Source organism: Microcaecilia unicolor, chromosome 1 (assembly GCF_901765095.1).
Source record: "Microcaecilia unicolor chromosome 1, aMicUni1.1, whole genome shotgun sequence".
NCBI classification, from domain to species: domain Eukaryota; kingdom Metazoa; phylum Chordata; class Amphibia; order Gymnophiona; family Siphonopidae; genus Microcaecilia; species Microcaecilia unicolor.
In genome coordinates, this window is record NC_044031.1 from 706954202 (window position 1) to 706971459 (window position 17258).

The 17258-nt window shown below is 44.0% G+C and overlaps 1 protein-coding gene across 1 annotated transcript in view; it reads left to right on the plus strand.

Moving 5' to 3' along the window:
• Positions 1 to 17258, plus strand: part of RFX7 (regulatory factor X7) — a 133170-nt gene that overhangs the window by 62461 nt on the left and 53451 nt on the right. The window contains exon 4 of the mRNA XM_030191678.1: positions 9746 to 9862. Coding sequence (XP_030047538.1) covers positions 9746 to 9862 — 117 coding nt within the window. The remainder of the gene's footprint in view (positions 1 to 9745; positions 9863 to 17258) is intronic.

Genomic DNA, 17258 nt, shown 5'->3' on the forward strand with positions numbered 1-17258 from the left:
TTCCAAGATGAAAACTGTTCACAGAGTTAGTTGTGCTGGGGAATGCCGTTTGATTACAACTTTGCATCCTGTGAGCAGTGTTGCTGTGGAGTTTCCCCATGGACAAGCAGGATAAGACTACCACACATAGGTGATGACATCATTTGACAGCCCCAGCACAGACTAGCTCTCTTAGGGTCCTTTTACTAAGCCGTGGCAAAAAGTGGCCTGCAGTACTTTGGTCATGTTTTTTTTGCTGCACGTATGGGGGAAAAGGGCTTTTTTATAATGAGTCGGGAAAAGGGCTTGCGGTAAAATTGAAACCAGCGTGTGCCTACTTATGGCCTGAGCCCTTAACGCCACCCATTGATCCTAGTGGTAAGGGCTCATGTGCTACATGTCCAGTGATTGGTCGGCGCTCACCAACTGCCGATTACCACCAGAAACATTACACACGGTAGGACATAAAAAAATAATAATTTGTCCTAGTGGTATAGGTGCGTGCTTTCTCCGAGGACAAGCAGGCTGCTTGTTCTCACACGTGGGTCAACGTCCAGATCGGCCCAGGATCGGAAGTTTTGCTAGCAAAAATCAAAAATCTTCCAGAGTCTTCTGGCGCGCATGCGTGGACCGATTTCCTGCCCGTCGCGTGAGTAAGGACCTCAGTTTTCTTTTTCTGCGCGTCTGAGGTGACATGGTTTTTCGATGTGTTCCTCTCAGCCCAGGAAAGAGTCTGCATTACCGCTTCTTTTTCTCCTTCCTTTTGTTTCCCGTTTTCAACAAAATTAAAAAAAAAATTTCTTTACCTTTATTTTCCTTAGTTTTGCCATTGAGTTTAAGTTTTCTTTCTTTTCGCCATGGCCGTCTTTTGTTTTCTCTTTTTATGCCTTTTAAATTGGCACAATCGCGTCCTTTAATTTTGCAGCCACCGTTTTTTCGTCCATGTCATTGAGGACACACAGCGGCTTCAAGCGTTGTATTCGGTGCAACCGGACCATCTCGGGTCCCACGCGTGGTGTCTCCAGTGCCTTGGGCCCAATGATCTACCAGCTGCTTGTAAGCTGTGTCCTTTGATGAAAAACTGACCCGGGAGGCTCAAAGAGAAAAACCTTTTGCTGATCGGTCCAGTCCTTTGACATCGGCATCGGTACCGAGGTTGGCGGTGTTGACGTCGAGGGAAGCATCGACTTCGAGAGCACAGGTAATGGCTGCCAAATGACCACATTGTGCTGGGAGCAGTGAGGCATCGAGTGGGTCTCAACCTGTCTCGAGGCCTACTGCTATGGCCCCGAGGAGGCGTGAGGATTCCACGTCCTCGGTACCGAGGAGTCTTGATGACGGGCGTCGAGCAAAGTATAAGAAACACTGTCATCGGTATCCTTCCATGCGCGGTACCGAGAGCTCCGGGGAGCTGAGGGATTCAGCACCCGAGAAGCGTCGGCACTGGGAGGACCACTCACCCTCTATGCAGGAGGTGCCAATGCGTCAGTCTTCTGGCAGCCTGGTATCGGCTCTCGAGGCCCCACAGATTCTGCCACCGGCCCCTGCACTGGCCCTGCAGCCTTTTCCGATGGCGGCTCTCGACGAGCACATTAGGGCCATTCCAGAGCTTCTGGAGGGATTACTGTGCTAGTCTACTTCAGTGCCAGGGGTGCTTGCGCCTTCTGCATCGTCTATTGAAGCGGCATCTGGTCCTTCGCCTGTGGTGAGGTCCCCGACCTCTGTGCCGCTTGTGGCATCAGTTGCCACCCAGGTCGATTCTCCTTCGACGTCGGCGGAGGAAGCTTCGCTGCAGTCCACGCAGGGGTCGACTTCTCAACATCCCCCTTGAGGTCGTCGTTCCTTGACGTCGAGACAGGCTCGGGCTGCTCTTAGAGAGCTTTTGTCCGAGGATGAGCGTTCATGGGAGGAAAAGGAAGATCCCAGATACTTTTCTGAAGAAGAGTCCTATGGGGTCCCCTCTGATCCTACTCCGCCCATTGAGAGAAGGATGTCTCCGCCTGAGAGTCTTTCTTTTTCCTCCTTAGATATTCCCTTCCCTATGGAGGTTGTGGATGAGCACAGGGCCGTGATGCTCGAGGTCTTGAATTATCCTTCTCCACCTACAGAGGTTGCAACGGCTCCTTTGCATAACACATTCAGGGAAGTTCAAATGCGAAACTGGTCGTTCCCTCTCTCTAATCAGGTGGTCCCCAAAAAAGCTGAGTCCAAGTACAGAGTTCATGGAGAGCCGATAATGGTGAAGTCTCAACTACCTCACGATTCCATGGTGGTGGATTCTGCTCTCAAGAGAGCCAAGAGTACTAGGGACTATGCCTCTGCGCCCCCAAGCAGAGAGTCTAGGACCTTGGATCCTTTTGGGAGGAAGACGTATCAGGCCACTATGCTCGCAGCCAAGATTCAGACATACCAGCTCTACACGAGCATCCACTTGCGGAAATTGGAGAGTCATTGGATAGGAGGTAGTGTTCTATTGTGGATTAAAAACTGGTTAAAAGATAGAAAACAGAGAGTAGGGTTAAATGGTCAGTATTCTCAATGGAGAAGAGTAGTTAGTGGGGTTCCCCAGGGGTATGTGCTGGGACCCCTGCTTTTTAAAATATTTATAAATGACCTAGAGATTGGAGTAACTAGTGAGGTAATTAAATTTGCTGATGACACAAAGTTATTCAAAGTCGTTAAAGCATGGGAAGATTGTGAAAAATTACAAGAGGACCTTACGAGACTGGGAGACTGGGCATCTAAATGGTAGATGACATTTAATGTGAGCAAGTGCAAAGTGGGAAAGAGGAACCCGAATTATAGCTACATCATGCAAGGTTCCACGTTAGGAGTCACAGACCAAGAAAGGGATCTAGGTGTCATCGTTGATGATACGTTGAAACCTTCTGCTCAGTGTTCTGCTGCGGTTAAGAAAGCAAATAGAATGTTAGGTATTATTAAGAAAGGAATGGAAAACAAAAATGAGGATATTATAATGCCTTTGTATCGCTCCATGGTGCGACTGCACCTCGAATATTGTGTTCAATTCTGGTTGCCACATCTCAAAAAAGATATAGTGGAATTAGAAAAGGTAAAGAGAAGGGCGACGAAAATGATAAAGGAGATGGGACAACTTCCCTATGAGGAAAGGCTAAAGCAGCTAGGGCTCCAGCTTGGAGAAAAGGTGGCTGAGGGGAGATATGATAGAGGTCTATAAAATAATGAGTGGAGTTGAACAGGTGGATGTGAAGCATCTGTTTATGCTTTCCAAAAATACAAGAACTAGGGGGCATGCGATGAAACTACAATGTAGTAAATTTAAAATGAATCGGAGAAAATATTTCTTCACTCAACGTGTAAGTAAACTCTGGAATTCGTTGCCAGAGAATATGGTAAGGTGGTTAGCTTAGCGGAGTTTAAAAAAAAGGTTTGGACTGCTTCCTAAAGGAAAAGTCCATAGACCATTATTAAATGGACTTGGGGAAAATCCACTATTTCTGGGATAAGCAGTATAGAATGTTTTGTACTTTTTTGGGGATCTTGCCAGGTATTTGTGACCTGGATTGGCGACTGTTGGAAACAGGATGCTGGGCTTGATGGACCTTTGGTCTTTCCTAGTATGGCAATACTTAAGTACTTATGCACTGCTTATACATGGCTGTTTCCATATTAGCAGTGTGCTTAGAACAGATATGTTTTTACTACTGAAGCCTCACAAAGAAGCTGTAAAAAGTTTTTTACTTTTTTTCTGGTGTTGGCCACAAAACCAAATCCAAAGATAAATATTTCGCTAAAGAATATCCAGTTAGGTATGTTTAGTTAGGTATTTAAAAGTCAGCGCCACTGGATGACTTGATGTGAACATAGTAGGAGTACTATGTTTGTGGCAGACTACTTTAACCAGATAGTGACTGACTATCACAGTCATCTAACTAAAATTAAACCTACCCCTACTATGCTTCCAACTGCTCTTCATTTAAATGGATAACTTTTGGCCAGACATGTCAACTTATTTGGCTTCCAGAGTTAATCAATCCCGAGGTTCCCCCTCCCCCTAAGTTAGGTTTATTTTGAATATTCTAAGCTATTTTCTTTAGATGTCCCTGTGGGGCCAGCTCATTGCTGACTATTGCCAGTACTTAGTCTGCCAGTACTGTTTCTACTTTTTGAACTAAAGTAAAAGTTCTTTTCATTTTTATCATCATGTCCAAGACATAGTCCAGCGATTTTCAGGTTTTTTTTCCTAAGTGCAAACAGAAGATTTCTCTTACTGAGTGAGGCCCCACTTGGAGTATTATGTTCAGTTTTGGAGGCTGTATCTAGCTAAGGATGTAAAAAGACTGGAAGCGGTGCAAAGAAAAGCTACAAAAATGGTATGGGATTTACGTTGCAAACCGTACGAGGAGAGACTTGCCGACCTGAACATGTATACTTTGGAGGAATGGAGAAACAGGGGTGACATGACACAGATGTTCAAATATTTGAAAGGTATTAATCCGCAAATTAACCTTTTTCAGAGACGGGAAGGCAGTAGAACTAGAGGACATGAATTGAGGTTGAAGGGGGGCAGACTCAGGAGTAATGTCAGGAAGTATTTTTTCACGGAGAGGGTGGTGGATACGTGGAATGCCCTCCTGTGGGAGGTGGTGGAGATGAAAATGGAAATGGAATTCAATCATGCGTGGGATAACCACAGAGGAATCCTGTTTAGAAGGAAGGATCCACGGAATCTTAGTGGAGATTGAGTGAAGACGCTGGAAATTGGGAAGCAAAACCAGTGCTGGGCAGACTTCTACGGTCTACGCGCTGATCGTGACTGAATAGACAGGGATGGACTTGAGTGTAAATTTTAAGGGGCTTTGACGTTAGCTTCAGAACTTTTAGTACAAGAAGAGTGCTAGGCAGACTTATACAGTCTGTGCCCTGAGAATGGCAAGGACAAATCAAACTCAGGTATATGTGTAAAGTATCGCATATCAAGTAAAATGAGTTTATCTTGTTGGGCAGACTGGATGGACCGTACAGGTCTTTATCTGCTGTCACTTACTATGTTACTGTGTATATGTTATATATGAGTACCACAAAGTTTGCTTACACGTCTCTAGAACTAGGACACAAAGACTCAGACTGTGTTATCTGTGGAAGGATGTCACCCAGACTGCCTGGCTTCTTAACTTTCTTGCTGAAGAGCAAAAGTCTCTCTCCTGAAAATTGACATTGAAAGCTGAACATGAACATGCAAATAGGTGGGAAAATGTGGGGTAGAAATCTAACAAATAAATAAACATCATAGAGTTGAGCCAACTGCTGGTGTCCAGGCTGCACTTAAACGGTCCTTATCCCCTTCAACACTTCAGACAAAGTACTGACTCAGGAATTGACAAAAACCTCACACCCTTTAGTCTAAGGTGAGACAAGAGTTTTGAATGCTTAAGCATAAAAGAATTGGTGCCAAACATCAGGTGGAAATGCTGATGTATCAATCTGTCTCTGTGATGCATAGCTCCAAGAGCAAGGCAGTGGAGAAGGTTCCACATTGTGCAAAGCAACTGCATCTGGACAGGAGCTCTGCCTCCCAGGTGCAGACAATACCACATGTAAGAGGGCTGATGACAACATGGGATGGCTTGAACATATGTGGACATCTTTCACAGTTTTCTAGATATAAATGCCAAAGTATTTGCCCAACATAACAAATGCATCTAGATTCCAGCAGTGAACACCTTGACTTGAGGTGTGTTGAATGATCCTTATCTCATTGCCGCCCCTTCAGCCACAAGCATTTTGGTACTCGCACAGATTTGGCAATTCTGAGCCAACCTTGGTGCTGTCTATTCCGAGTTTGAGTCGGCTTCAGAGCAGGAAGCTTTTCCTTACCTTTCATCAGTTGATTCTGATGCTTCAGGAGACATAAGCCCAGAGAGCGAGACATAAGTGACAAGTATCCCAGGTTTGTGCAGTTTCTTCAGTACTAGGTTTGTCTTTTGGCCTAGCTTCCTTCCTAGCATCCATTTTAAAAAATTTTTTTATTTATAGCCATTTACATTTTTACTAGCGATAAAACAACTTGTTGGAAATACAGAGAAAGTAATATATAGGAATTATTTCAGTCAGGTAATTCTATTCTCTTCTTTAGACCACTAAATAGGGAGAGTGAAACAAGATAAGGAGATCAATTAAACAATAAACAGAAAAAAACGTGGTATTAACCTGATTATCCCCAGATATTACTTGTCTAATTCATTATTCCGCATTGATCATCTGGTTGGCTTCTTCAAGGCCAATACAGTGTAAATTCAAATCATTTCATTGAAAGCATACTTACTGTCCAATATTAGTAAGAAATAATACATCTGATTACATTCTTTCTCTTTTAAAAACCAGAAGTTATTTAACAATACACATACTTAAGTCTCTAATTCAAATCCCACTGATTATAGTAATCCCAGTTTTCACAGGCTTCACTCCTTTTAAAGTAATAATTGAGATATGGATTCAAGATGGCGTTCAAGCAGGACGTGTAGTAAAGACGCTCCCAAAAAAACTCTTCTTTGGACGATTTTCTTAGTTAAACATGCTGAAAAGGAAAGGAAAGCTAAGGGGACCACCCCTCCCGAAGCAAATCCCTACCTTGCCTGGGCAGCAGTCACTGATTACATTTCTGGCATCGACTCCGACTCCGGACGCATCCACTAGCGGGACAGGGAAGAGCTCTGCTCAGGAGAGCGCATTTTCGCTCAGTCCGTTAGAACCTGTGACCCCAACGCTTTCGCACGCACCCGGAAGAGCTGTACCGAATCCCGATACTAGTGAGGCTTCGAAGGAGTGGCGTTCTCCGGAAGCGATAGTGGAGCCCGGAGAGATCTTGGGGCTAGCTGAGGGAGTCCAGCGAACACCAGAAATGCCAATAGGGGAGACTATCGGGGTATTGCCTGAAACAACTATGCCAGAAGAAATTTCTGCCTGCGTATTGGCGATACAACCCCTAGTCAAGCCCCAAGAGGTGTCGCTGGAATCGATTTGGACAGCATTGGAATCGCTTCACAAGGTCTGTACCTCTTTTATAACTTTATCCTTGAATAATTCTTCTCAGATAAAATCTCTTAAAGGACAATTGGAGGGGGTAATAACAAAGCAGACTGACCTAGAGACGCAAATTGGGAAAATGTCTCAACAACAAGCTCATATTGTAGGAGATTGTGCCTCTATACAAAGAAAAATAGAGAATATGGAAAATTTATCAAGAAATCTAAACCTACGATTGTTAAACTTTCTGAAATCTCAATTTGTTGCCCCGAAGGATATGTTTGCTAAGTTTCTTAAAGAAATATATAATTATTCAGATCAAACATTCCCCCTGAAATGTTGGATTTGACAAACTTTTTGGAGCAGTCTGTGAACAATACAGAGACTAGAGCGACATTGATTGTTTCTTTTGTCTTTTTGCAAGATAAGGAATCTTTACTGAGACTTTATTTTTAAAAAATCCACCCTGAGTTTAAAGGAAGCAAGGTCTCTGTGTTCCCAGACATTGCTCGTTGGACTCAGCAAAGGCGGAAAAAGTTCCTGGATATGAGGCAGGAATCCTTAAATGTTGGAGCAGTTTTCCAATTATGATTTCCTTGCAAGTGTATTTTGATATTCAAGGATAAAAAATATATATTCTTTGAACCTGAACAATTAAGGTCATTCCTTGCTATGAGGAAAGACCAATGCTAATTCCATCTCTGGTTTATGGTTCTGTAAATTAAGGAGTACCACTGCTTGTTTTTCCTAAAACTTTAAGTTAATAATACCAAACTTCCTTTGGTTTATCAATCTTGAATCCCATTTCCCTTTTTTTTTTTGTGGACTGTTGTAACCAGATTGTAGAGAAACTTTGTATGTATACTATATTCTTCAGTGCATTTGTGTTTATATCTGGTGTATCTTTTCAAAGATGTATTCTTTGTATTATCACTTAAAATAATAAATAAATAAATTAAAAAAAATAAAGTAATAATTGAGGAAATATTTCTGAGGAAAACTTTAGGAGTCATACCTGGAACTCTGGGAAAACAATAATCTCGATATTAATCATCTATAATAATATTCATTTTTCTGGTCTATTATCATTTTCAAAATCATAACCACTTCTTGCTCATGTAGAATCATTTGTTATATCAATTTTTCACTCTCAAAGGGTTCAGTTAAATTGTCCATGTAACTCTCTAATAAAATTATATCTGAAACAAAATTATTTACTGCCACCGTTAGGTCCCGAAGCGCCTTCCAGATGGTATTTAATGTAACCTCAATGGGAGCCAAAAACTCCAAGTTGATTTCTCTTAGGTGTTTAGGAGTAGTTCTGCTGATTTGGGTTCTGCTGTAAACGTCCTCCGTTTCAGCATATCCCTTTAACTCAGTCCTCCACTCCTTTGGACATGGTGGTTGAATAATTCGGGAGCGATGGAGTTGTTTTTTCCAGGTCCAAGAGCGTCAACACTCCGCCGGCGCTAATCAAAGGACTCGCCAACCCTTTCATCTGTGGGCAGTTTGTCACGCAGCGGTCCTACACTTGCTGCTCAGGGGACAAAACATTGGCCATCGGTGGCTGACCGCCAGTTGTCCCCTTCCTCTCAGTTAAGGTAACTGCATTTGCAGAGAGGAAATTTACGTAAAGACGACGAAACCTCAGAGGGCAGCTGGGCCGTTGGGCATACGAACTTCAGGTTGCCATCTTACCACTCTCCCAGTTTGGGACACTCTTTGTCTGGTGTCTCCTCAGAGGCCTGTCTGATATGGGTAACCCTTCAGCATAGCCCGCTGAGTCATTGAAACATAGAAGCCCCTCCACCACTACAAGGTGGTGTCCCTTCGGAGGGGCCTAGCATCCATTTTATAATTTTGGGTTGTTCTTATGTTAAAAACATAACTATATTAATAAAAAGTTAAGGTTTTCCCACCTCAAAAAGTATTTCTTGCCTGTTGGTAATGTTTTCTGTTTTGTTTTTTGTTGAACATGGTCCTTAGCTATGGAATCTCATCTGTGTGAATATAGCAAATTGTTTGCAAATTTTCTTATCCTATAGTTGTTCCTTGAAAACAGCAGTTCATCCAGTCACACAAACCTCCTCCTTCCCCTCTGAAGTTGTTCTCACCCAATCAAAACTATTGTACAGCGCTAAGGAGAGTTTACCTCTAGCAGATAATCCTCTGAAGACTAGTTCACCAGTCACACACATAACTGCACATGGTGCAAAACAGATAAGTTTTCTTGAAAGATGTAAAAACTTTTCACTACTCATGCGTGCTAATCAAGTTTACTGTGTTTACCAGATAAAAAAAATATCTTAGCCATATGCACAGAGAACACAGCTGCACTGGCCCATTTGACCAATTATTTTGTATCTATTTCAGTATGCTTTGATTGATGACTCTACTTAAATATGTTTTCTTCTTAGTTGAAGCCTTGCAGTTAAGAGTGGTTTATTTATTTACAACATTTGTATCCCACATTTTCCCACTTATTTGCAGGCTCAATGTGGCTTACATATTTCTGTAATGGTGATTACCAGTTCCGGAAAAAAAAAAAAAGAAATACATAGTTAGGTAGAGGAGACAGAATGGAGTAAGTATTCAGGAAGGAAAGTTCATCTTATAATAACTTATAATAACTTAGTTTGAAACAATCATGAATATTAAACTTCAAAATTAGTATGAGCGATAGGAAATAAAGAATTAGATATTGTGAAAGTCCAATGTACATCTTGTTTCATCTCATTTCCCACCTTCTCTTTTCCAGGAGTTACTGTGACAATCTTGGCTACCATCCCTTAAGTGCTGCTGACTTTGGGAAGATTATGAAAAACGTCTTTCCGAACATGAAGGCACGTCGTCTGGGCACAAGAGGCAAATCAAAATATCCTTCATTCAAACATTTTTCCATAATTTCTAATGAATTTGCTTACTGAACATCTGTTGTTGTAGTTAAACTATCAACTAAGGTATCAAATTTAATCAACAAATGCCATTTTCCAAGAGTATTTTTTTTGGATTACTTGGAAAAGTATCAATTTAGCTATTAAGAAAAAACTATGCTACTAAGAGAATGGTAAGACTTTTTGAGACTTTTATAGTCCTGTTGTGATTATAGTTGTGTTATCTCATCTGAGAAACACAAGCTGCTAGATGTTTAAAAACAGAATTTGTAACCTGAAGACTGAAGTAGAAAGAACTGTCAGTTTTTTATTTTTATTTTTTTGGCTTGAGTGGTTTATCCATAGTTGTAAAAGTAACTTTGCTTTAGGCCACCACCACAGCATAAGAGCATAAGAGTTGCCGTACTGGGATAGGCCAAAAGTCCATCAAGCTCAGTATCCTGTTTCCAGCAGTGGCCATTCCCAGGTGATGTAGTAATGCAGCTTTATGATATATTAAAAAAAAAAAAAAGCAAATGCATAGGTTCTATCACTCACTGGTGGTTGTTACTATCATTTTCAGCTGAAAACCTTTATCTATTTTATGTATCCTTTCATATAATTGATTAGCATTCTTTTGTTCTTTTGTGGTTGACCTTAATTTAACCTTAGTTTATGTATTAATGAACTGGTTCTGGGTTTTTTTTAAAGGAAGAATTGTTATATCAAACAAATCAGCAGAATTTCTTCTATGCAATTTTATATGGTTTAAGGCTGTTAAGCTCCCTAGCTACAGAAAGCTGATGTGTCCCTACAATCAAATGTGTTGTCAGTGGTGGACACTCTGAGTTTCCAGCAAGACTGGATTTAAATGTGACATTATTACTGTCTGGCAGCAGCAACAGGAATCTGTTTCCCTAGACCTGATAACAGTACTGACCAAAAGAGGAAGTTTTGTACTCGTAGATCAAAATTGTGGTAAAGTCTCATTTGAAGTTGACCTAATAGTATCGTTACTTGAAAACAATTTTTATTGAACAAATGTGATTCATTACAATACAAACATAGCAAGAGTTCTTCAGCATATAATATATTCCCACTGCCCTCCCCCACGCCCCCCATTCTTCCCACTTGAGGTCCCTGAAGTAAAGGAAGCCCATGGAATGTTCAAGCTCTTCAGACACAAATCTGCTATTATAATGTATAAGTACAAATACCTGACTGACTTAAGGGAGTCTAAAAGCCATCTGACATCCTAACCTGAGTGAACACCACCCCCCATACTTAAACCAGATTGCCTTGCAGGGTCCAGACACTTGTGACCCTCCCCGAGACATAATACCATATTAATGGATAATAGGAACCCCCCATCCCTCCCATCCCACAGATAGACCCACAGGTACAGACAAGATTTTTGAATCCTGTTTCAGTTATTGTTTAGGAGCAGACTGTGACCTCGGGGATGCAGTATTGGAATCCCATATCGCCAAGAATCTGTTTTTACATTTAGGCAAATTTTTAGATTCTTTGGCCTCCCAAGTTACCAATAAATGTACTTGGTTCCTCCTAGTGCCAGTAAGCTGGCGGATCAGGAGAAGGCCAATATTGTAGTATACATTTATGTGCTACCAAACACAGCTTGTGGAGTAACATAGCTTTATACCGGCTCCGTCCTTTGAAAGCCCCTGGTATGTCTAATAACAATTACTGTATTGTTCCCAGTATCTTCTCCCCAGGTCAAATTCTATAAACCTCCGTATTCTGTTCCAGTATAATTGGATCTTGGGGCAAGCCCAAAATGCATGATAAAAAGAACTGGGAGCCCTTCCACATTTAAGGCAATTGGGATCTTGTAGCCCTCCTATATGAAACAGTTGGGATTGAGGCATGTATGCCCTAAATGTGAACCGATAATAGCATTCCCTTAAATGGGGGCATCTGTAGTGTGAGTGGGAATGTTCTTTAGAGTAGATATGTCCCAGTGGGGTAAAGGAGTGCCTATATCTTGTTCCCACCTAATTTTTAATACGGTATAATGGTTTTGTGGCCCCAATTTAGTAAGGGCCTTATGGAGCAGTGAGACAGATGCCCCCTCCTCCGACAAGTCCTGAAAAAATCCCCTTATTCTGTCTCCCATGCAGCTGTGTAGCAGGTCTTTATCTAATGATATATAGTGCTTGATCTGACAGTACGTAAATCTGTTCCCCCAGGATGATCCCACCTAGTTTTGTAATTCTACTACTGTAATGAGCTCTCCCTCTTTGTTCAATAGGTGTTCTAAACAAGTTATACCTTGGTTTTTTCAGTGAGTAAAGACTGGATTATCCAGTCCTGGCTCAGATGCGATGTTGCCTCGTATTGAAAACTGATCAGTAGTTTGAGGGTCGTCCCCCTCCCCCCCCCCCCCCCCACATTCCTAACAAGCATGCCCCACACGGCCCGCAACGGCCAAAGTAAGACACTCTGCCTAAGCTGTAAAGGGAGCTGGGACTGTTTGTAGTGTAATAGGGAATAAAGATTGTAAGGAGCATAAAGTGCTGATTCCAAATCCAATGGGGTGTGACAATGGGTGTAGAGGAACCAATCCCCTAGATGTCTCAACAGACAAGCCTGGTTATATAATTTCATATTTGGTAGTCCTATGCCTCCCTGCCCCCAGTTCCCTGTTGAATAAGAGATTAGGATTTTTTGTTTCCTATGGGCCCAGCAGAACCGAGAAAACATTCGGTATAGGGCCTTTAAGTCTTTTTGGAGTAAACACAAGGGTAGAGTTTGCAAAAGATAAAGCCATCTTGGAAACACTGACAGGTTCTCAGGTTCAGAGCCCGCGGGGCCGGGCTCTGGAGCAAACGTGAGCCCTTGGGCTGCTGCCGAGGAGCGACAGCAGCAGACAAAACCCACCAACCAACACTGGGTAAGCACACCAGCAGGGACTGCCGGCACTGCCCAGCGAACCGGAACACCTGGACTGGAATCCCCCGGACTGGAGGACACAGGACTGGAACACTGGACTGCAATCCCTCGGACTGGAACACACACCGAACCGGAACACACTGGACTGGAGCACACCAGACTGGAACACACACCGGACCGGAACACACTGGACTGGTCCCCCGGACTGGAGGACACAGGACTGGAACATGGGACTGGAGCACACTGGACTGGTCCACACAGCTTCACCTGCACTTAGCTACTAAGCCCCCCAGAAGTTGAGCTCCTGGGTTCGAGTAGCCGACAGGACTTACTGGATACCGGATGACATAGGGACCAGGACTGGAAACAGAAGTGCTCCTAACCTAAACTGATCTACTTGCTCCCAAGCCCTAAACCAGCAGGAGTGTTCCTAACAGTAAACTGACAAAAGGACTTCCTAAGCCCTATACTAAACAGGAGCTCCTAAGCCCTGCTCAAGAAAGGGACTTCCTAAGCCCTAAACTAACAGAGCAGGGTACTAAATACAAAGCTAACACAGGTGCTACTAAGCACCACAAGCAGAGCTTTACACTAATAAGCTAAACACAAAACTAAACCAGCTACCTAAGCACTGCTCTAGCAAGCTAGATACAACTAACAAGGTGCTTCCTAAGCACTACTCTGGCAAGCAACCAGAAGAGCTCCTAGCACTAAAAGGGAAGACAGGGGAGCCACAAGGAGGGAAGCTAACACATAAGCCAAAAGTGCTTCTAAAGCACCAAACACCAACAGCAAAGACTGCAATGCTCCCAATAGCACAATCCCAGAAGTACTTCTAACAGCTAACTCTGCAGTGTTCCTAACAACACCAAACCCTGAAGTACTTCTATCAACAACAGAGCTTCCAAAGCCCTACACACAGCAATGCTTCCAAAACCAAGAGGGAAAAGCAGGGGGACCAAACACACAAACACCAGTGCACACTGCACTAACACTAACCTGGACCTTAGCAAAAGCAAGCAGGGAAACTAGACACAACGTCAGAAGTGCACACTGCACCACCCTACCTACAGCAAACACCACTGTTGCCAAGGCTCTGAAGGAAACAACACCACTTCCTTATCAAGGCCCTCCCTGATGATGTCACACTCCCTAGACCTAGGCCCCTGATGGCGAACCTATGACACGCGTGTCAGTACTGACACGCGTAGCCATTTTCAGTGACGCGGCCGCATGTGGCCGCATACAGAGAAGCAGCGGAGTTCCTTGCTGACACCCGGGGCGGATCGCCGATGCGCCCCCCCCTCCCCCCCGGGGCAGCGCGACCTCCCCCCCCCCCCCCCCCCCCCCGGCGAAATCACCCGGTGCATGTTTACCCGCTGGGGGTGTGCCGTGTGCGCTCCTATTGGCTCCCTCCCTGCTGCTCCCTCTGTCCCGGCTCCTCACTTCCGGCCGGCGGAGCAGAGAGCAGCGGAATGCCGTGGGGGACGCATCTCTGAGGGCCCTGTGATCACCATTACCAGCAACCATCATCCAATCTACTGTTCTGGGGTGTCGTGGATTTGTAATTGACCACCATTACTGAGATAGGTGAGGGGGAGGCTGGGAGAGGCGAGGGCATGTGCTATGGGTGCCGTTTCCCGCCATTAGAAATAGCGGCAGCCATCTTAATTTACATAAGGTGGTCAGTTAGGCTAGTTAACCCTTAATTGCCTGCAGGGCTAACAGGCTATCTATAATTCTATCTTCTGTCTCTGCCCCCCTGATGGAGAACTCAAAAAATAAAAAACCAAGGTTAAGTAAAGGAAGTGGTAGTAGCAGTAGCCGACCCTTTCAAGAGACATGGACCGAGATGTATGGCATTATAGAAAAAAATGGCAAATCATTTTGCGTTCTATGTACTGAAACGGTAGTAAGCAGAACGTGGAATATAAATAGACATTTTGAAACTAATCATTCCCAGCTCTTGAAAAAAAGTGAGGATGAACGGAAGGAATACATTTCCAGGCAGCTACACTTTTATAAGAGCCAATCTAAGTCCATCCTTAAATTTGTAAAAGGTTCTACAAATTTAACATCTGCAAGTTTGAGCATTGCTCACTCCATAGCTCAGCATGGAAAAGCACTCAGTGAGGGAGAATTTATTAAAGAAACTCTCCTAAGATGTGCACCAGTTCTATTTCACGATATGCAGAATAAAGATGCAATTATTAAGAGAATATCTGAGTTACCAGGAAATTTGGAGTGCCTGGATCCGATTACCAGACACTTTTAGCACCCTGAAAAATATAGCAATGGCTTTACTCACAATTTTTCCCTCTACGTACTTTTGTGAAACCTTATTCTCAGCGTTAAATAATATCAAAACCAACAAAAGAAACAGATTGACAGATGAAGTTAGTAGCGCTTGCTTGGGCTTGAAGTGTACAAAATACCAACCTTCAATTGAAGATTTAGCCAATGAAATTCAGCAACAAAAAAGTCACTAATAGGCAGATTAGTTAAAGAATTCCCCCTCCCCCTCACTTATCTTAGTTCATGGCACCCCACACAAGTTAAATAATATCAAGACCAACAAAAGAAACCGACTGACAGATGAACAAAGAAGTCACTAAGTAGGTAAGTTAAATAATTAGTTTTTGGTTTATTAAATACAGTTTTATATTACAATTATACATTTTTGTTATTTAAACTATAAATATCGCGAAATTATGGTTTTTTTCTCGAAGTGACACACCACCCGAGTTATGCTCGGTTTTTTGACGAATTTTGACACACCAAGCTCAAAAGGTTGCCCATCACTGACCTAGGCAAAAGCACACTGACCCAGAGAGGCCCAACCCACACCAATGCAAAACCGTGAAACACTTGAAGCCAGTACACCCAAAGAGAGTTAGAGCAACTCAGGCAACACACACACAGCTGTAGTGTAGTGAAACAATTAGAGCCATGCTGCTGGAAGCTGCCAGCACAGAGAGACAGAGCCAGCTCAGAAAGGACAGAGAAAAGAAACAGAAGCCAGCTAAGAAGCTGACCCCCAGGAAAGAGGTAAGTTTGAGAGGGGTTCAGACCCCAATCATAACAGCACCTCCCCCTCAAGGCTCCCGTGTCCCCACAGGAGCTCCAGGTCTCAAAAGACAACTTAGGTCTCCATGGGTAGCTGTGATGAAATCTCCCAATGGGTTTCACAACATAAATCTGGGCGGCTGGGCAGGACGTGACAAGTACATCTGGAACTAGGAAACCAGAATGGCTTTGGCCGCCACGAGGCTCTTTAGAACGGCTGCTAGGCAGGATCAGAGTCTTGGATGCAACAAGTGGAGTCCTATTCAACAGGAACCATCTCTTGAAGGAATCCACAACTTCCTTGACTTCCTGGCACTCCACTGTAGCAGCCAGAACTGGGCTAGAGCCCACACCCATCCTGGAATCTAAAGCCGGACAGGAACTCGAACAGGACTTCAGACTGGACCTTGCCTCTTGGCTGGAGCTGGAACTCAGGAGGGGTTCAACGTCTTGGTTGAAGTGGAAACTCAGAGTAGACTCAGCATCTTGCCTGAGACTGCAATCTGATCCGGCCTCAGCCTCTTGGCCGGAACTGCCACTCAATTCGGACTCAGCCTCTTGGCTGGACTCGGTACTCAACGTGGACTCAGCATCTCGGCTGGCACTGGGACTTGCTCCGGACTCAGCATCTTGGCCGGAACTGCAACTTGACCCGGACTCAGCCTCTTGACCGGGACTGCAACTTGACCCAGACTCAGCATCTTGCCTGGGACTGGAACTCCAACTTGACCCGGACTCAGCATCTTGCCTGGGACTGGAACTCCAACTTGACCCAGACTCAGCATCTTGCCTGGGACTGGAAATCCAACTTGACCCGGACTCAGCATCTTGGCTGGGACCGCAACTCTCACCGGACTCAACATCTTGGCCGGGACTGCAACTTGACCCGGACTCTGCATCTTGCCTGGGACTGGAACTCCAACTTGACCCGGACTCAGCATCTTGCCTGGGACTGTAACTTAATTCTGATTCGGCATCTCGGCTGAACTCTGCACTCGGTGCAGACTCAGCACTCATCGTGGACTCGTCATCTTGGCTGGGCTCTGCACTCGGTGTAGACTCAGCACTCATCGTGGACTCAGTATCTCGGCTGGCCTCTGCACTCGGTGCAGACTCAGCACTCATCATGGACTCATCACTCGGTGTAGACTCAGCATCCCGGCTGGGACTGCAACTCGATCCAGACTCAGCATCTTGACTGGAACTACAACTCACTCCAGACTCAGCATCTTGACTGGAACTACAACTCGATCCAGACTCAGCATCTTGACTGGAACTACAACTCGATCCAGACTCAGCATCTTGACTGGAACCGCAACTCAATCCAGACTCAGCATCTTGACTGGAACTACAACTCGATCCAGACTCAGCATCTTGACTGGAACTACAACTCGATCCAGACTCAGCATCTTGACTGGA